The 21273-nt window shown below is 31.9% G+C and overlaps 3 protein-coding genes and 1 non-coding gene across 10 annotated transcripts in view; 1 reads left to right on the top strand and 3 right to left on the bottom strand.

Moving 5' to 3' along the window:
* LOC125071198 (AMP deaminase 2) overlaps positions 1 to 10726 on the bottom strand; it is a 44150-nt gene extending 33424 nt beyond the window's left edge. For 3 of the 6 annotated variants that reach the window (XM_047681311.1, XM_047681307.1, XM_047681312.1), the window contains exon 1: positions 10554 to 10726. In XM_047681311.1, coding sequence (XP_047537267.1) covers positions 10554 to 10662 — 109 coding nt within the window. In that variant the 5' untranslated portion in view covers positions 10663 to 10726. Of the gene's footprint in view, positions 1 to 111; positions 193 to 2894; positions 3020 to 6581; positions 6676 to 10553 lie in introns of those variants that run through there. The other 3 variants (XM_047681309.1, XM_047681310.1, XM_047681308.1) reach the window with 3 other exon arrangements.
* Positions 686 to 773, top strand: Trnay-gua. The gene is given in 2 exon segments: positions 686 to 722; positions 738 to 773. It is a non-coding gene; the product is annotated as a tRNA-Tyr (tRNA).
* Positions 10727 to 12260: 1534 nt separating the features above from the next.
* On the bottom strand, positions 12261 to 18586 carry LOC125071033. Of its 2 annotated transcripts, XM_047681087.1 has the most exons (3): positions 18353 to 18586; positions 14113 to 15694; positions 12261 to 12773 (listed from the first exon to the last, which is right to left on the bottom strand). In XM_047681087.1, the coding sequence occupies exon 2, from the start codon at positions 15681 to 15683 to the stop codon at positions 14160 to 14162; it is 1524 nt and encodes a 507-aa protein (XP_047537043.1). In that variant the 5' UTR covers positions 15684 to 15694; positions 18353 to 18586; the 3' UTR covers positions 12261 to 12773; positions 14113 to 14159. The 2 variants fall into 2 exon arrangements, with proteins under 2 accessions (XP_047537043.1, XP_047537042.1); XM_047681086.1 differs by lacking the exon at positions 12261 to 12773 and having other exon boundaries at positions 13392 to 15694.
* Positions 18587 to 19758: 1172 nt separating this feature from the next.
* On the bottom strand, positions 19759 to 21101 carry LOC125070892 (ATP synthase-coupling factor 6, mitochondrial). The gene is made up of 3 exons (XM_047680897.1): positions 21009 to 21101; positions 20700 to 20845; positions 19759 to 20026 (listed from the first exon to the last, which is right to left on the bottom strand). Exons 2-3 carry the CDS (start codon positions 20843 to 20845, stop codon positions 19852 to 19854), a joined length of 321 nt encoding a protein of 106 aa, XP_047536853.1. The 5' UTR covers positions 21009 to 21101; the 3' UTR covers positions 19759 to 19851.
* Between the last annotated feature and the right edge of the window lie 172 nt (positions 21102 to 21273).

The following is a 21273-nucleotide window of genomic DNA, read 5'->3' as shown; positions in this document are numbered from 1 at the left end:
TCGCGTTTCAAATAATAAAAAAAAATCCCACTAAAATAGGATCATATGCAAAATTGTCACAGTTAAATAAAAAAACAATTAAGTGTTTAAAAATCGAATACGAATTATTACATGCCACGCGGCCTGCGGATTGCAACGCAGTAATGGCCGCTATGTGCGCAACGGCTGAGGTTCGCGAACTGACTGGAGGAACGAAGTGTGAGGAGTGAGTGTACTACCGTAGTCTAGCGACACCCGACCACCGAGGGACTGGCACGTCGTCATACAGACCACACGAGTCGCCTGTCCATATAACTTGACCTATCACTAACTAAACACGAAATTGTTTATCAAATTATTTTTTAAGAAAAAATTGGAAGACTGAATATTTAAAAGTTCCATATATATGAATAAATTATTATTATTGCTAAGATTTTTTAATAAAACTTTTAATTTATGAATCGATACAAGACCTACATCTATCTAAATCTGCAAAATAATTATGTATGTAACAAGGTACTCGATTTACTTTCATTGAATTCGATTCATGTAAATATTTCACTTGAAAGTATATATCTGAAACCTAAATAATTTAAGGTAGTACAAAATAATTAACATACATATACATATTACTTTCTAAATCATGTCGTCATTCTATACGCGGTTTTATCTTGATATACTTAAAACTTTCGGTTACTTTCCTACACCTTCGATAGCTCAGTTGGTAGAGCGGTGGACTGTAGAGGAATATCACTGTCATCCATAGGTCGCTGGTTCAAATCCGGCTCGAAGGATACTTTTTGTGATCATTTTAAATAACAGCTCAAATTCGTATATAATTCTCTTTTTTTTCTTTTGTCATTATTAAACATACACTATCATCGCTCATAAACGTGGATGTCACGGCATCCGCTTCATCATCGACGCAGAGTCGATGATGAAGCGGATGAATGGATGTTTATGTTGGCTGGTCTGGGTGCTGTTCATTTGGAACCCTTTGCCGCCTCAGATCCTCAATCCCATTGATCCTCATCCCAACCCGGATGTTATTACAAATATATATTTGATAACGCTCTTAATAATTATGAGCCGAAACAGCTTTAGTATTAACGACTCTTTGTATAAAATGAAAGTAGTCAGAAAACCTGAATCTTAACCAACGATTGTGTGGTTCAAACCCGGGCAAGCACCACTTGGCTGTGTACTTAATTTGTGTTTAGGTATTATCGGTCGGCGGGAAACATGTACATGACGAGCCGAGATGGCCCAGTGGTTAGAACGCGTGCGTCTTAACCGATGATTTCGGGTTCAAAACCAGGCAGGCACCACTGAAATTTCATGTGCTTAATTTGTGTATATAATTCATCTCGTGCTCGGCGGTGAAGGAAAACATCGTGAGGAAACCTGCATGTGTCTAATTTCAACGAAATTCAGCCACATGTGTATTCCGCCAACCCGCATTGGAGCAGCGTGGTGGAATATGCTCCAAACCTTCACCTCAAAGGGAGAGGAGGCCTTTATCCCAGCAGTGGGACGTTTACGGGCTGCTAATGTATGTATGTATGTATGGGAAACATGATAAAGAAATTTGCACGTATCGGATTAAAATCTGCAACTTGTATAATCATCACATCCAATGTAGATTTGATGATTACTAGTCATTGATGATTACTAGTCAGGATTCGAACCGGTCTTCTTTCAACATTTACATATTATACTAACAAGTGAGCCATCTATGTCTTAGGAAAAGGTTTCGTAACTTGATAATAGATTTTGACGCAATAAAATTCGAAGTAGAGTAAACACAGTAAACAAAACTTCAGGGTCAATTTTAATGATCGCGAAACCAATTAAAATACCAAAAGTACAAATATTAGAATCCTTAGAATCGGTCAGATAGCGTTACTCGAATTAATTAAATATAATTAAACAAGATATACTTTGTTTATTAATATATTTTTTTTATATTTTATTATTAAGACAACTTACAAAACATACACCATTTATAGTTTAAAAATAAAGGTAATTACATTTTTAGCTTAGTGTTGTTTCAATTAAAAGTTATTACGACATGGAAAAGCACAGTTTTAGTTATTAACCTAACACAACTTTTTTCTACTATATTATATAAAAAGGGGGAAAAAATACTAACAATAATAATACAATACAAAAAAAAAACGCAAATTACAAAAGACAAGACAATACACTATATATATGATATAACTTTCTTAATAAAGTTAAGTAGGTTCCGTCCGCGGCTTTGTGTGGGCCTCCCCACGGGGTTATCTCTGTGACAAAGTGCATCTATGCAAAATTATCATAATGTTTGTTCCAAAAGTTAATACGTAAAATTTTACAAGCAAACGGAATTTCTCATTAATATTATTAGTTAGTATTTTACTTCAGTGTACAGAAAGACAATTACTGAATTGGTTTTAAATCAATAGAAGATTTTTTTTTAAACTTTGTTCTATGATCTATAAAGAGCATATTTATAGAACATGTGTAGATGCGACTTTATTTCATTCCATTCTTAGCGGTGCTATGATAGATTTTTAAGTTAGTTGTAGCTCTTGACGATATAAAAAAAAAAACAAAATTAAAGTAATAACCAATCCCACTCATCCCACTACTCGACTAAGACTCTTCTCATTTTTAGGTTAAGGTTTGGAGCTTATGTCATTACGCTCGCTACTCCAATGCAATTGGTGAATACTGGATACACATATGGCAGACTTTTATCCGCCACGTGCAGGATTCCTCACGATGTTTTCCTTCGCCGCTGAACGTGATATTAATTATAAACACAAATTAAAATTAAGCAAATGAACATAAGTGGTGCTTGTGGTTCGAACCCAAAATCATCCATTAAGGCACATAAGTAATGCCAGAAAGCAGTGATATTGAAAACTTACCACCATCATCGAAAAAGGAGTCCGTTATTATGAGCGGTGACCGCGACCCGTCCTGGAGTCCTCTCGAAGACATACTCGCTACTTTGAACGGCTTTTCATATCACATCACATAAATTTAACTATTCCTTAAAAAATATTTTTTATATGACAACTAATTTCATTTCGTGTTAATTTAGCTTTGGTTAGAACGATTTTAACGTTATTAATATAAGTTAAACATTATAAGACCTTAAGTGATTTATTATAAACTGAGAAAGACATCTTACCCAGGGGACAATTATTGTACTCTAATTCAAATTTATAACGGTTGCGGTACGTTCCCAAAATCGACCGAAGAGCAACTGGATCGTCGGGTTAGTATAATTAGTCCCAGAATTTAGAAAAGCGGAAATACCAACTCCATACGTCTCAATGCTGAACAAAGGCCCACTTCCTCATTAAGGAGGGTGAAGCTTAAATGGCCGAATTTCAAGCTATACGTGTGCGATTTTTATTTCAGAAGCACGCAATGGATTATAAATACAAATAAAATTCATAAAATCTCAGCGGTTTTAACAATTTTATGCCATATAGGTAGGCGGACTGACAATTAGGCCCACTGACTAAATAAGTGACTACCACTGTCTAGAGATTGTTACTGTAGAGAGTTACTTAGAGTGTTACTAAATCGTTACCCACATTGGTAGTTACAAGATGTTATAATTAGGTGGTCTTTACCCAGACGGCCTTGTACGAGGCCCTACCACCAATTAAATTCGTAGATATTAAGGGCTTTCGGTTAACATCCGAGAATTTTACCCACTGGCTAATCTAGGCTCGTCATTCTTCTGAGTCCGGTTCTATATCCAGCAATGAGACATGTAAAGACTGTTTGTTACTATATTAAATTAGATAATTTGGCACAATAATTGATTTAAATACTGTCGGGCAGCGACAAAACAGTTCACAAAGGCGGTACGCCTTAAAAATGCTATTCTGTATTTATTTTATTTATGAATCAAATATTTTAATTTTGAGCAGTGAGCTGTTAACAGATTAACTATTTCTACCTCACTTCTCGGCAAAAGCTGTCATTTTGCCAAAAAGTCACCAATCATATCAATTTCATATGTAAAGCTAATATGGCTCTTTGCAAGTCACCAAATACAACCGTTTTTTTTGTCCGTATATCCGTGTCAGTGTTGTCTTTAAATTGCATAAAAATTATAAATGTTACTATTATAAATTATAAATATTGTGTTAATCAAAAATACCTATAAATATTTATTACACGTAAACGCAAGTAATTGCGGAGTGATGAGTAGTAAAATCCTGCCATTACAAAAAGGAATTAAAATTACAGATTTTCTACGTAGAATCGATGTTACATAGGCTATGAAATTTCCTAAATAGAAACGATTTTCTGCAACTTCACCACGTGGCTGCAACGTTGGGTAAACAGAAGTGTTATTGCTCTCAAAATGGACGACCTTCATTTATATATATCACGCCAGAAATCGACTCACACGCATTAATCTTCAAAAAATATTCGCATATTGAATCAATTTTAAATTTGCTACTGAAAATATTTCACGATATCGAGGTAAACGAACTTTTGAACAAATGACTAACAATCAACTGTCACGCAGAACATTATGGAAGCGATGTTTACGGTGTTGTCGAAGCATTCACAACGTTTATGTGACAATTTATGTGAAACAATGTTACAATCGTAATAGTTAATAGATATCAACTGTTGTAACAATGTAATCGAATAACTAGAACATCTCAAATCCAATTAGCGAACCCATATTTTCTCAAATTGTCACGCGAGAATCGTGGTAGGTTGCGATCAAAAATTCCACACTATGAATCATTACAATATCGAGCCAAGTCGACGTAGTGTAGCATTCCTTCCCTTCAACGTGGCGTTTATACCAGGTACATAACATAATCCACGTGACGTTTGATACAGTAGCAATTTTTAATGCTTTTATTTTGACAACAGCCGGCGCTAACTGATTGAGACTGACTGAGCTGGCACACCGCACACTGTTTTATTAATACATTATTTTAACTTTATAGGTCTGATCTAGGCTTAACTTACTTTGTTGGTGATGTAAATCTAACATTAAATGTGAAAAGATACAATTTAGACTAACACGTGGATTATAAATAGGACATAAAAAGAGGGGGGGTATCAACTGCCAGAATAAATAACAAACCAAACATGTAAGGACGATAAGGTCTTTCCGATTTCGACCACAACGCCCAATCTCAAGGGAGATAAGTGTACGCGCGAGGTGCATCCTGTTTTTTCCTAACCCGATGGGACCGTAAGTCTGACCTCACCGAACATAGTTCTAGTGCAGAAGCAAAGGCTAAACGTGCTTTCAGATGTCTCAATTTCTTGACTGACAAATTCTAAGCGACTTTGTCGCGAGCGTAGTCAAGAGATAAATAAAAGTAAGAAAAAAATATTGTGTTGAATAACATTCAGAACTGACTTGAAGCTATTCTTAAGTATTATATTATAGCTATTCTAAGGCACGAATAAACATTTTAATAAACGTATCAATGAAGATTTCATTCGGAGGTCATTTCGAGTAAAATTAATTTATAATATACTAAAAAAACATACATTACATTTATTAATTAGTATAGATTTACATCATCAACAAGTGTGCTTTTTAGCTTGTATTTCTATTTATTACAATTAGAAGCGAAGATTTATATTTTCAGTGTTCACGAGTTTTAAATAATTTGCCTAAACAGATTTGGATATATTATGGGGTATCGTTTGGACCATGACACCCCGAGTGACACTCGCTATAATTAATTATTGACACCGTTTTCATTGGTTATTTGTAATATTCATTAACACATAACGATTCCTTATCTTTTTTTTTAATTAACAATTGCACATTTTTATATGCTTTCTTGGATACAACGCACTACCAGATGCAATTAAAATAAAATAAATTCGCATCTAGTTTTTTAAATCATGATTTTATCTATAGCGTTTAATTTAAAAATATCTGTATGAAGATAACCAAAGAGTATCACTAAGCTATTTTCGGTAGCTAACGTTGCCAGACTCCTACGCTTTTGCGACACCAATAGAGTCAAAGACCTATAAATTATATTGGTTAAATAAAGTTTTGTGTGTGTGTTATGGTACGTGCGTAAACAACATAGCGACAATGGCTATCTCAGGTATTCCAAACCAATGTTTACGGTTGACGTAAACAGATCTAATCTGATAAACCATAACTAATTTGTTTATATAAAAAATGCAGCGTTACAGTATCGTTAAATGTTGATTAGAGGTATACGAATTACACAATATTTGTTTAAATGAAAATTTATTTTTATTACGTTCCAAAACTGCATTTATCTTATCAGATTAGATCAAAATTATTTTCATTAGTTACATTACCGCGACATTATGTACGTCTTTGATTTGCTACATGAGATACCTATAATTCAATGATGTAACAGCTCACTGCGACCGCAAATAGGCACTAACTTATTTTCAGTCATCATATAAATTGGATGACAAATCGTTAACAACTGGAAATGTATATGCAGATATTCCAGAACATGACGCGGGAAATGGCACTGGCACTTTAATTCGCGCTAAAATCGTTCACCTCAGCGAAAACTGTTTCAGTGAAATTGAAATGAAGATTAATTTCTTATTTTTACCGATTTTAATCTCGTGCAGAGACCGTTGTTTCGTGAATGTTTTGCGGAACACTGAGCGAAGCGCGAGCTGGCAACGACACAAATACGACACGCTTTGTGTTCAACACAATCAAGAGTCATCATGGCGGCATTACCGATCTATCAACCTTGACAGGTGGTCCGCAATTTGTTAACGATAAGCGTGCATTTTTATTTGTATCAAAATATAAACATAAAATCTGAATTTCTTACTCCAAATTATGTGTTTGCTCCGTTTGCAGTCGAAGATCTTAAATCATGTAATGTAATCATGTAAAAACTTTTATTAAAAGTATATCACCTTCTTCACAGCTCCACTGGTGACAGAAAGGCTAGGTAGTTCATTTAGTTCGCTCAGAGTTTCGGAATTGTGATTTAACGAAAAAATGCTGCTAGCAACCATTCCACGAGGTCATGAGTTGTACATCAGGCAACTTTATGTATCTTTTGTGTTTATATAATTAAGGCCTTAATGTAGATAGTCGTTTTATTTATAAATAAAAAATATATATTCATATTTACAACACATTCTCATCTAGTTGCAAAATTGCTATTTTAATTTCCGGCAGATATGAGGTACCTTCACGTGATACGAGTGCAGAAGACATTCAAGTTTAATCAGACAGAATTTATGTTTAAAATTAATTATTGATTAGATTATCAATTGATTTTTAAGCAATTATTGTTTGCTTTTTAATTGATTTTCTTAATAATTATCACGCTGATTAATTTGTCGTAATAAAAAATCACTTACAAGACGAAATGTTTTTTCGTGGCTTTTATTTGTGTCTTGAGGGCAGGATATACTACTCGTTAATTGATAGGAATTGATTGGAGTTCTTGCAAGTAATTAATTTTTACGGCGTATTAGCGTAACGATATTACTTTATAGTTGGTTTCTATGATTTTTCTACATACTGTAGTTACATTGATTCGATACAGTTTTTCAAAATACCACTTAGCTTGTATATTATACATAAGATTGTGTAAAATATATTGTATAATAAGTTGCCATATTTGTCTTGTTCGAAAACGTAAAAACGTCAAATCGATACTTTAAGGCAAAATATAATTATTGATTTTATATATTACTACTTGTCTACCGCAGATTCGCTTGTGTTTTAGGAGTTGGTCATCTATGTCCTTCCTTGGAGTTAAATTGTGCTTCATACCAAATTTCAGCAAATATGATTCAGTGGTTTGGCCGTGAAAGAGCAGACAGAACATCGTGAACAGGCAGAAAGAGTTACTTTCGCATTTATTTTTTGAATATTATTATAAATAATGGTATTTTAACTGCAATCATTAACTTTTTTTATTCCAAAGAACAACTACGCAGCTACAACTACTGTCTCGAGCTGTATATGGTTATCTGAGAACTTTGAATTTTATACAATTTGTCTGAACGTGGATCAGATAACAAAAGGAAATCCTGGTGAAATTTAGATAACGTACGAGTATAATTTAGATTTTGTCTACCGCGTGGTAGATTAAGATCTTAATCCTTCTCCATGAGAGAGGGGAGGAGGGTCTCCTGTAATGTCACATTTAGGGGCTGTTACTTTACTTTTAACAGAAAAATGGATTGCTCTACTCTTGTCAATATTAATTCTTGTAATGAAAGAGTCAAATTCGATAACATTGTTTATATGTACAGCCAGTAAATTTCCCACTGCGGGGCTAAGGCCACCTCTCCCTTTGAGGAGTAGGTTAGGAGCATATTTCTACACGCTGCTGGCGGTTGGTGGGTTAAACATTGTTTACATATGAAAAGTTTTTTAACTCTTCCACCGTTCCACCCAACCGGTAGAGGTCACAACCGAATTCATACACACTATTTACGCTGTCATTTATCGGCTTGTATTACCAGACGAACGAGCAGTATCCACTAACTGTATTAAAATTCCTTCGACTGCCACGTTCGTATTTTTAAATAATAAATTATTTAAATGAAATTTGGATGTAACATGACTCCCAATGTAGTTGCCACCTCTGTAACTATGTCGATTGATAATGTTATCTTTAATCTACTTCAAGGCCATCATAATAATTTATAACGATTTATACTTGATATTATTAGATATAGATATCGCTTACATTATTATTATAAAAATAGCTCTACTGATCAATTTTAACTTTGATTCTGGGACGGTAACTTATATTCGTTGAAAGAGCATCTCTATATAGTTTAAAACAAAGTCGCTTTTCGACGTCTGTGCGCTTAGTTCTTTTAAACTACACAGTAGATTTTGAGACGGTATTCATCAATAAACAGAATAATTCAAGGGGAAGGTTTACACGTACGTATAATGTATGCATATTATAGTAGAGAAAAGCCGAGAATTTTAACATTCCGAATCGGAAAAAATAAAAATTGTAATTTTGTTTTGGAATCTAAAAGTTTTACATACCCTACTAGTAGCTAGTACAATATAAGCAAACGGAATATTTATATATTATTTTTAAATTTATTGATAATTTGTTAGGTGAAAATGTTTTCAATATCCATGTATTGAGTATCAGAATCAGTTAATGTTAGGAATATATCAAATTAGTAAAAAGTATTAAAATTATCTAAGTCTAAATCTCATTGTATTCCTTTTAACAATTCTTCTATATTTATATAATTTTTATTAAATTTGACAGTATGCCAAAAGGCTATTTAGTTAGTAGTTAAACAAGACAATTATATTCAATAATGACTACATCCTTCGTCAATATATTTCAAATAGCGTGGAATAAAATTATACTCATAGTAAGTCTTTTTTACCTTAATTAGTGTTGGAGGTACTTTAAAATTGTATTGTTCTACCGACAATTGGCAAAATTCATGAACCAGAAATATACAAAATATTATTTAATTAGCTTCGATTACATCATTTATAATTGGTTATTTTTAGCCGATATTAAACTGAGAGTAGTTATTCCAAGCTTTTATGTAACTTGCAATAATAGTTTGAAAAATATTGTTAGCCAAAATAGACCACATCCTCTTATCTTAGGGAGTTGAAATTTTATGTGTCGTTTCAGTTACCACGATAATGGATCTTTAAGGCAACCATGACGTGATTATTCACTCAAGATTGGTTCCAGACAATTTAACTACACAATGATCACAGCATAAACATGACATAAACATAACCGCTGGCTTTTTTAAATGGTGTTAAATTTGTGGTAAATTAATTTATTTGTGTAATTGTTCGATAGTTTTGGCTAACATTGTATGCGTTATTATAATTCTTATTGAACAGAATACTTATAATGATGCTGTTGAATAAGTCTTCATACAAATTTCGATATTTTATTATTAATTTAGTGACCTTTTATAATTACAAGGATTATAAGACTTTAATATTATCATAAATAAATTGAATAATCTACGAAAAACGATGTAAAGTAAAAAAAAAGATTTTATAGTTATAATAAACACAAATTAATTTGTTTTAGATCAGCTGTTTTAACAAACATTTATATCCGTTACCTACTTTCATAATTGTTTGAGGGATGTAGTTACTGACATTATTTTAATTATCGACTTTAGGCAAACAACTAATGGTGTGCGTCGTCACCGTTAGGTTAGTCACCTCATCGGTCAGCTGTTGTAGCCGTATCGATTTTATTACACTGTTTATAAAAAAAGAACCAAAGCTATCTGTTTTTTGACATTGTTTGCGTTATAATGAAGCTAGCAAATATATGTGTATATTATACCTGTAGGTATAATATAATATAGTCATTATTTATACGAATCAAAAAGTAAATAAATCAACAGAAAATAATTGTTTTAACTGTTGGTAAATATGTTTTTAAATGATTGTTAAACAGATAAGGCTATTTTACACACCATAACAAAAGCTTAACACGTATAAATTGAACAAACTACCTTTAATCAACATGACAGTAGTTTGGATCAAGACATGTCTCTTAATAATTAATATTATCATGATTACTAACCTATTCTTTTGCTGAGATGTGGTGTGCTTCTCTCATTTTCTTCCTCTTCAACATCTACATCAAAAGAAAATGGAAAATTCTTTGTAGAGCCGACAAATCCGGCGGCCATAATATTAAAATTCACGCCCGCACATTAAAAACAACCGCTCGTGGAGCGAGACATTCGCTACTGGGTATGGGCGAAGTAAGTCTGTAGCAGTGCGGACGACGCGAGGCGCGGCGCAGGTCGCATTAAAGGATAATATGTGATCGAATTAATGGAAATATTTGCGCGTTATATACCTGTAAACGTTCATGATGCAACTTCGGATACTTGCGTTGACACTTTTAATTAGCAAAATAGGATTGTTTCTTAACGCCAATACCGTGGTTGTGATCGATTATATAAATTGTCATACAAGATTTTTTTTGTTTTTATATAGTTGAACAACAACGTAAAGCAAAAACTAATAAATATCCTTAAAATGTGAACATAAACTTACATCTAGTATAAAAATTTGAACTTGAAGTCTACTTGTTCAAATAACTACCTAAGAACGAACACAATAGAATGTACTAGCTAGCTACCTGTTTGGGCTTCGCACGGATAGTACAAGGGTCTACATAAACTATATCGAATATCATACAATCTATTGGTTTACGCGGTGCAAGCAAGAAAAATTCCCAGTCGCCATAATTTCTGCCGACATCTTCAACAGTCATTGTTATTTCCTACGTACATAAAACCTACCATATCAAAAATGTATTATGCATGATTTTGATCCAAGCTAAAAGGTTTTAAGTAGCTTAATGAATTAAACATGTAAAACTATTGAATTATTCCGGTATTTCCGGTTCGGTACTTTTGAATTTATCGCAGTATGATGTTTTCATTATATAGCTACTTTGTCGAATAAAATTTCTCTTAAATACTAATATTAGTAATATCATATATTAATTTCTCTTAAATTTAATACTAAATTTCTAATGATATCGCTGGTCTGAGAGCTGGTCAAACCACCCAATTATAAGAAAGCAACAGATTACTGGCTCATATAACAAAACCTTTCAGTTTTTTCATAGTCCAGTCATTACTTACATTTGGAAATGCGAATGACCCGAAAAACGCAAATTTTGGATATTACGTGGAGGGGGGCTAGAAAAGCTTAACTTTAAATTATCGACCAAAAAAAGCCTTGTGCAATTTCCGTCATCTAACCGTAATATCCAAAATTTGGCTTTCTCGTTTCATTTGCATTTCTCACCCGTTTTTCCCGACGTAATGACTGGATTATCACCATCAAGTATTGCGAAAAAGCAGACGCAGCCGTATAGAAACACGACACTTACTAATTTTCTAAATGGATGTATAACGGTTTGTCACATGATACAAGTGGCTTTGTATTGACACGTGTCCATTAATATGGACATGGTCGAAGCATTAGTAGGGCTCGAAATGAGGACTTAAGTAGGGATCACGCGGTCGTGACACAGAAGATTGAAAAAGTGCCGTTCTGTTCATAAAGAGCTGAGTCAACCCCAACAAGTAAGATAAGAAATTCGGTTATCAAAATAGCAATATGTAGCAGAGAGTCATACTACGTGATGGAAACGCTTGCTACATCTTCTGTAATAATTTGATAGTCTGAAATACTATGTTTGTTGTTGAATATTCAATGACATTGAATTAAAAACGTCCATGTATGTATATATCACTTTATTTTTCACATACACTGTACAAAATTATCATACATACTAATACATTTTTTTTTAAGTATTTAATGATTTTAGTAATTATATGTATAAAAATAGACGTTTTATTTCATGTACATTGTATATAATATTGCTGTTAACACTTGGACCTTAGAGTTTTAGAGCAAAAGCCTTAATTAAAAGTATAACGCCTCGCCTTGTTGCCTCCACTGGTGACATTAGAGTTGGTTAATTTTTTGCCCAGAGGATCAGAATGGCGATTCAATTCAATTCTTATTTGTATATAGCTCAGGCCTTAATGTTAATAATTCTTATTTAGTCGCGGAATAAGCGACTGATGCACTTTCGGTATTTAGTCCAATAAGTAATCTGACTTTAATCAGAGTTTAAGTAGCGGAAAGTATCTCCAGTAATTACAATAGTCTTATGATTTAAACAAATTAAACGATGGAATAGTAAACATTTCTGACTGATATAGTCATCACGGATGCTATAATGCGGATGGAAGTGCCTGCTAGCTCCAACATCCTGAAAATGATTGTCAACCTAAGCAGCTGTATAAATATATACCTACATACAATATTTATGAGATTCAACGTGAAATGTGAAATGAATTGTTATTAAAGAAAATATCATTTTCAGACTTCAAGTTCTCTATTCTGTTAGGAATATAGGAATTAGTAAAAACTAGTATAACTATCTTTTTACATCTCATTTTCTTTGATTCGTTGATTTCTGATCCGATTCAGATAGGGTTTCATCACGTGTCACGTGAACTTACTAGGTACTTAAATAAGTAATCGCACAACTTCAATATTCATATATATATTTTTTAATTCGTATGTATTTTAGGAAACAGGGGTATTTTTTGTTTTTCATCATCATCCTCCTGCCCTTATTCCAATTTTACATGAGGTCGGCGCAGCATGTCTTCCTCTTCCATAGCTCTCTGTCGGACGTCATCTCACAAGTAACATTCTTTCTAACCATATCGTCTTTAACACAATCCATCCATCGTTTCTTTGGTCGTCACCTACCTCTATATCTATCCACATCTATTCTCAAAACCTTTCTCACACCATGGTCCTTATTCCTCCGTATAACATGCCCATACCATGACAACCGGTTTCCAGATAGCTTCTCGGTTACCGGTGCCGATTTTTTGTTTTTATTTATATTATATATAAGTACGGTATCACAGACAGAACTAACATGAAAAATCACGTATCTTCTGTCATTTAATTTGTGTTAGGAATAATGAGCTTTGAGTTGGGAACTCAAGCCATGAGACCTGAGAACTACTGAATCTTCAACCTCGAGCTATAATGCCCCTTGAATCGTTAAAGCTCCAACCTTAAAAACTCTAAAGCCTTAAGAACTAGCCTGATATCATGAGTCTCAAAGGCAGAACTCGAGCTTAGACTCAAGTCCCTCATGGACTTAAGATTTTAAACTCTCGAGGATAAAGAACGAGTCTTTTTCAGATTCGAGCTTCAATGAGCTTAAGACTCAGGAGACTCGAACTTTTTAACAACTCCACGACTAATAAATAAAAAATATTACAGTCAAACCTGTTTTACCATACGCAAAGGGGCATAAAGCTTTTCTCTTATGTGAAGATTTTAGCTAAGAATATTAGTTCACTTTACTGTAAGCCGCTTAAAATAACTTTGTTCCAAAAAAAGCAAATAAGTAAAAATATGTAGGTACATCAATAAAGGTCTTATTACTTACTTGCGATTTCTCCCTAACTAACAACCCTCGGTTTAAGGGAATATAGGGATTCGTGAAATATAAATTAGGGTGATATACATGCACACTAAAACTATATAATAAATAATATAAAATATTCTTGACAAATATTTACCACAGACAAATATATAGTATATATGTAGTAAAAAAATGATTAGATTATTATAAAGGTTTCAAATTGGCCACTAATGTGGAAAGTCTCAAAATATCAAAACCTAAAAATAATTCTTTCTGATTACTATAATCTTCATACATTTTTAGTCCAAGTTTCTTATAAGTTTCCAAATTTTTCCCAGACTTTACCCAACGCGCATTCCAAATACCCTCATTAAAAGAAAGTTTCTCAACGAAAACTGCAGTTACAACTGCTAACTCAAAATTGTTTTCACATGACAGATATTTAAACTGTTTTCTATCAATAATTGGTGCCCAGTGAAAAGTTCGTTGGCGTGCAGACTCATACATATACTTTTTAAAGAAATTATTGACTTTATTCCATGAAAATGCTGTTTCCTCTGAGTATAATGATTTAAATGCCCTACTAAAACATGTTCTAGAAGCAATTTCCTGTAGCATATTTATAAGTTCCATTCCATAATGAGATAAATGAGACAATACAGTAATTCTCAACATATTTCTTACACCACCAGTGTCAGATATGTCTAATATTTCGATTTCTTTGCTGAGCTTGTAATTTAGCAAGAATGAGTTTATAACTAATTTTGCAAACATTATTTGCGTTTGGCGCTCCACACGCCTAAAGGTTTTAAAACTTGTTGTCACGCATGCGTTACTAGGAGGAGAATACTTAATAAGATCTGCAGTAAATGAAACAGTTCTTGGAAATGTATTTTGAAACATTTTGATGACATGGTGATAGGACTTTGCTACGGTTCTCATTAGACTTAAGGCAGCGAAACCAAAGAAATACTTTAGGTATATTCTTGCTCTTATATCAGAATTCCATAGGTCGAGAAGTTTATTGCAAGATATGCAAAATGCTGCATTCTCAGCCGAGCCATACTCATTGGCTTCAATACTAATTGGCTGTTTGTTAATAGGTTTTTTTCTAAACCAACCCAAGGTATCAAGTGGTGATGGTCCAATATCTTCGCTTGCATCTTCATTTATGTTATAGCTTTCATTTAATGAAGATTTTTCGTCATGAACTGCGTCACTGACTTGGTCGGGTATATCGGGCGTGTTACAATCAGTACACTTCTCGTTTTCTAATTTTAACTCAGTGATAGAATTTTCTGATATTTTTGTTTCATTGTCCGTAATGTTGTTATTTTTTTCAAGCTGATCGTCTTTTATTTTGAGGCGTTGAGTAAGAATACTGTTTATATCTGTCTTTAATTTATCATCCGGGGTCAAAAAGAATAGTTTTCCGTCATCACTAAATTCATTATCATTCCAAATTAGCTCCTCTGTTTTTAATGAATATGGTATTATTGAAATTACTGCAAAAATAATGTCTCTTGCGTTTAAGCCTTTTTGCACTTTCCCAGATAAATAAAAATTAAGAAATCTGTTTATAATGCCCTTTTGAATAGTTTTATCTCTAACTATAGCAGGAAAACTATCTTCTAATGATATTCGGATACACATATTGTCACTCCATTCCTCTGTTTCCTCATCATCAATCTGTCGAATTGGTTCATTACCTTCAGTATTGTCAGCCATAGTTAATAAATCTGTAATATAAGATAATATAATATCATTTCCACAATATAAACTTAATATATATAACTGCATGTCAATGACGAATAAAGTAACGGCCTGTAAATTTGTTACTACTGAGCCTCCTCTCCATTTAAGCAGGAGGTTTTGTGCTTGTTCACACCGCTCTGTTGCAACAGTTTACAATAACAAACGTTTGTAGTTATAGCAAGCGGCATGAGTCGTGAGCACAACCTTGACCTACACAGTATTACATTTTAAAGTCTAATTGATGGAATGAAGGAGCCGGCGCAGAGGTGCCGAGACTGGACACGATTGGTCCGTCATTCGATGTTTGTCTCTCTCACTACGACTGCTGTACACTTCCGTGCAATTTAAGGTGACTTAAGTTTGTTATTTCGTATTTGTTTATTGTTTTGTTTTTGTTAGCTATCACCACTTGCAAAAGCATAGATTATTTGCATAAGAATAATCTTGCATATCTACTTTTAAATTTATATACTGAAATAAAGATGATGGGAATATTGAAAGGTTAAAAATAAGAAAATAAATATTCATATGTTAGATTTTATAACAGCTAAATTTGTCGTAATATTTTGTTTATCTCTATTCATTTCATAACAAACATCCTAATTATACCCATTAACTGTAGCTGAGGTTGACATAATCGTATTAAGCATGATAATTGAAATAAATCTAATTTGTTTTTTTATTGGTTGTTTCATTTATTACTATTGGAGGTTAGGGAAAAATAATAGAAAGAGCTTGTTGTGAATTGAATTTATTTCACCGAATGAATTAATATTTTAAGAGACTGTTAAAAGAAAATATTTAAATTGTCAATTCTCTGAAATAAGTATTAGTGGCCAGTAGTGGGCAATTCTTTTATAGTAAAAGACGGAATACTTTTAAAAAGAGATTAAAGATTTGCTTATAAAATCATTTGATAATCCAACAATTACTATTATAATAAATTATTCAGTACAATACAGAAAACATGTGCAATTATTAGGTCGATAATAGACAGTGTTTTGTTCATTACTATATTTTTATTTACTCTAATATTCATAGAGAAATGAATAATTACAAATAAAACAAGTTTTTATTCTTCTTTTTTCCTTTATGTGGACACTTACATCAGTTAACTTGTTTAAAGAAGACAATGAAATAAAACTAGTTTTTAACGGATTTAATCGCGTATATTAATTATTTTAACATCCCGCAGTTTCGAGCACTTTGCAGTGTTCGTGGTCATGGGCAGACCACAAAATAATATACGTGATTAAATCCGTTAAAAACTAGTTTTATTTCAAAGTGTAATAATCGCGAAAATCTAAGACAACATTAAAGAAGACAAGTAAGACAAATGTTGATAGTTTATTATTTTGAAATTAAAATTATGTATTGTTTTATTGGGATATGTTTTACTTTACAATATTACTGTATCAAAGTAAAATCTCAATTACCACTAGTTAATATTTTATATATATTTTGTACAAGTATCTATCAAATTAGGAATATATTAGGAAAAGTGTAAATGCGCTAACTTCCCCTCACTACCATTCTATATATATATATATATGCTCATAACTCATGCCGGCTATTATACTTATTTAAAAAAAATACATAAACTAATTCAACTGTATCTAATGTTTTATAAAAATACATACTTAAAAGATCACCAGCTATGACTTCACTCACAACAAATTTGATACACATTTTATATTATCATAAATTTAAATTAATTACATTATCTTTTCAAATTTTTTGTACAATAGGCAAGAATGAGCTTGTTCACACTGCAATGTTTTTTAATCGTTCCTTACATTGCTAATGCTCAAACAACCTTGAGAACTGAAATGTTATATCCATTGTGCCTGTAGTTATACCGGCTCACTCACCCTTCAAACCAGAATGCAACAATACTAAGTATTGTTGCTTGATTGTAGAATATACTATAAGTTTCATTTTATTTTTTCTTGATACAATAATTAATTTAAAACATGGAATGAAAGATAACATCATATATTTATAAATGAATTTGCAATAATTAATACAAGACAAATAAGTAACTAAACTATATAAAAACCATTATTCATTTTTATTCCAGTACATAGCCATATATAATCATATTTCTCAGCAATTTTCGTTGTTCAAAAACAAAAGGAAGGTTAATATTTGTTATAAATAATATATTCATACTACTTTTATATATTTTTGTTTGATTGCAATCAGTTCGCAATAATTACAATACTAATAAAAGCTTTCAATTCTATATTTTTTTTAATAATTGTTAATGATTGTTATTATTAATTAGCTTCAAACAACAAAAATATGTAGGTATTGTCAAGGTGCTGGAAAATTTGCTTGAAATAGTTTAATTAACGAGTATTATACTATAAAATAAATAACAATTTATTATTTTTTAAGTTACATATATTAAAATTAGGATATCTATCGCGGCCTACATGCAAGAAAAAACTTAAATGTCATAATAAACTTAAAACTTGTGTGGGATACAAAAAAAGTAAGTAAGTAAAAGTAAACTTTCAATATATTGTATTTTAATTTTGATTAAGTTTTTCTTTGTATGAGCATTTATTTGTATAAAGCGAAGAACAAAAATTACCAACAAAATAATTTATATTTGAAATAACAAAAAGTACACTTACCTTTTCAAATTATTTCATGTAATATCTATCATCAGTCAAACTCCTAACTAACTATTAACTCTGTATACTGTAAAACTTGTAGTACCTAAACAGTACGGCAATTATTTTGATTTTAAAAATTAAATCTTATTATAGCAAGTTCAATAAACTAAATAAAACATTAGTCTTTCTTTCAATGCACTTTATACTTGCCACTTGGTGTCATATGGAAAATCCCAACCAAAGACAACATTAGACCAACTCTACTGATAGTCACAAATATAGACAATAAATACACTCAGTCTTAATTATTATCTATGCATTAATTTCTTTGAACAAACATTGCCTAAAAACTAAGAACTGACAATTTTTTTGTAAGACGTGTACGATATTAATTGAGTATAAAAGATTTTTTAATATTTGGAGTGGTAGTATTATTATTTTCATTAAAATGTAAATTAAATTAAAACCATGTAAGGATTAATTTATTTTGCCTACGGCGGCCATTTTTTAGGTACATTTATAGATATAGATTTTTATACAATTAAATAAATTATAGTGAACTCGTCACTCGTAATAACTAGTGATTGTAATTTATGTATAAAAATCTCCAATACAAAAAGTAAAAAGTCGATCGACAGCTGAGAAAAATAAACATATTTATAACTACTAACAATATTTAAAACGGGATAGTTACACTTTCACAGTCTCGTGAACAAGACATTCGTAGATAATGTCGAAATATCGAGCTCCACCAAATAAAAATAAAAAACATGGTAAATATCCCGTTTTAAATACTGTTAGTAATAAAAATAACCATGTTAATTTAAAATCTTATATTTATAACTAGTTATCGCTCGCAGCTTCACTCTCGTTTTAGAAGTTGGTCGTGCCCCTTGGGCATAAAAAGTTTCGTTCCTTGGGGACATGTTTCATACCAAATTTTATCAAATTCTGTTCAGTATCTTGACAGTAAAAGAGCAACAGACAACGGGCAGAGTTACTTTAGCATGTATAATATTAATATAGATTATACTTATTGATTTAACGAATTTATGATCAATTACTTTTTATTGATCACCCCTTGATCTGAATCAAAGACTTTTGTATCTGCTGCCACTAGACAAAAGAGACATTTAAAATCTTATTAGTAATATCATCTTACGATGATATTACTAATAAGATTCTATTTTAGACGATTTTTTGGACGATATTATGGACGTTAGAATTAGTTATAGTTAACATTTTGTGATATTTTTGAAGCCGATATTCTGATCACACTGGTGACATTATGTGACAGTGTGACCAGATTAAGTGATTTCTACTCTTTGGTTGGTAACTACAACTAGGAATTTGTTACAATAACTAGTAGGAAAAAATAGATTAATTTCATGTTTCGAAGTTCCCAGAAAAATAAAAGTCACAAAGATTAATCAGGCTTTAATTTAATAACACATTTAACATGTGACTTGATTGATTATTTTAAATCTAATTTATCATTTATTTTATCAGACAGCACTTCACTTCTTCTGAGCTTGTTCGTCGATGGGGTCTAGAGTTGGTTCTTGGAAGTTGAATGACGGGAATGAGGTCATGTCGACTCCCTTTCCACCTCCAAATTGACGTTCAAGCTTTTCCATTTCAGTTTTCAATTCTTTCTCTATTGCTGGGCTGGGGTCTACCAATTTACCACCACTACAAAAAAAAAATGCTTTAAGAACATACTGTACATTTTATGTCTGAGGTAGTCCAGAAAAAAGGATGGAAAGGGCAAGTACTAGTGTTTATAAAAAACTCATCTGAGGCTCAGTGAACTATGGACTTTTCTTATATGTATATCATTAAATACAAAATATATATCAATATTTCAATCCATTATGTGAGTTACTGTTGTAAAATGGTCTTATTATGCATTTCAAGACATACAATACAATTATGACTCTTTAGTATAAAACGCATTATAAAAAAAAAAAAATTATAACCAAAGCTAGAGAAGGTACAAAGATGGTCTTATTTCTAAAAAGCTCTGTCTTCCAAACAACCTTTGGGCATAGGGCTTAATGAATCAACAGTGATTTGAATATGTACACCTGATATATAATATATATTTTTCTTTTAGTATTTTTAAATTATATCCTTAATTCATCATCATCAATACTATTTGCATTTCTGAGCAATCACACTATCATAACAAATGTAAATGATTAGACTTTTTTTTAAATAGTCAAAGTTGAAGAATCAAATTTGATTTGATGAGGTGAATATTCATTATATCAAGGTAAGTCATACATTTCTTATGTTCATTTTTTAAAACACAAAAATACGAGCTTATTCCGTGCTAAGAGAAGTTAGAAACACATCTACTTACGCACTCTTCTGTTTGTATTCTCTAATTTTGTCCAAAAAGAGCTGCTGTATGGGATCATTGACTTTTTGTGCCGCAGCTAGATTCCTGGTGACCATTACCGAGGTACGAGCTGCCCGTAGGCCGCCGAACAATGATGAAGTGAGCATCTGAAAATCAATTTAATAACCTACAGATCAGTTACATAACTTCGGTGGAAATTATTTTTTTGTGTCATAATTGGTTTCCAAAGTTTAAAAAAAATAAATCTAAGGGCGATTTAATAGTCAGTTATAACGTAAAATTAACAGATATAAAGTTAACATATCTAACCTTTAATATTTTCTGGATTTAATGGAAATATGTATATTGACAGCTCGTCTCTGGCACACAGATGACAGAATCCGCCTAAAACTTCAGTGTCAAATTGCCCCGGTAGATATTAAGTACAGATAAGGTAATAAAAATAGTTTATGTGTTAGAATTCAGATAATAAAAATGTAAATTAGAATAGAATTTAGATTCATGTACACTATTTTTTTCTTTAGGTCAATAGTTTCGTAAACTTATTTATATGTACCTAGTAGATAATATAAAA

This window comes from Vanessa atalanta, chromosome 18, assembly GCF_905147765.1.
Source record: "Vanessa atalanta chromosome 18, ilVanAtal1.2, whole genome shotgun sequence".
Classification (NCBI taxonomy): domain Eukaryota; kingdom Metazoa; phylum Arthropoda; class Insecta; order Lepidoptera; family Nymphalidae; genus Vanessa; species Vanessa atalanta.
Note: the sequence above shows the minus strand (reverse complement) of the source record. Positions and strands in the feature narration are given on the sequence as shown.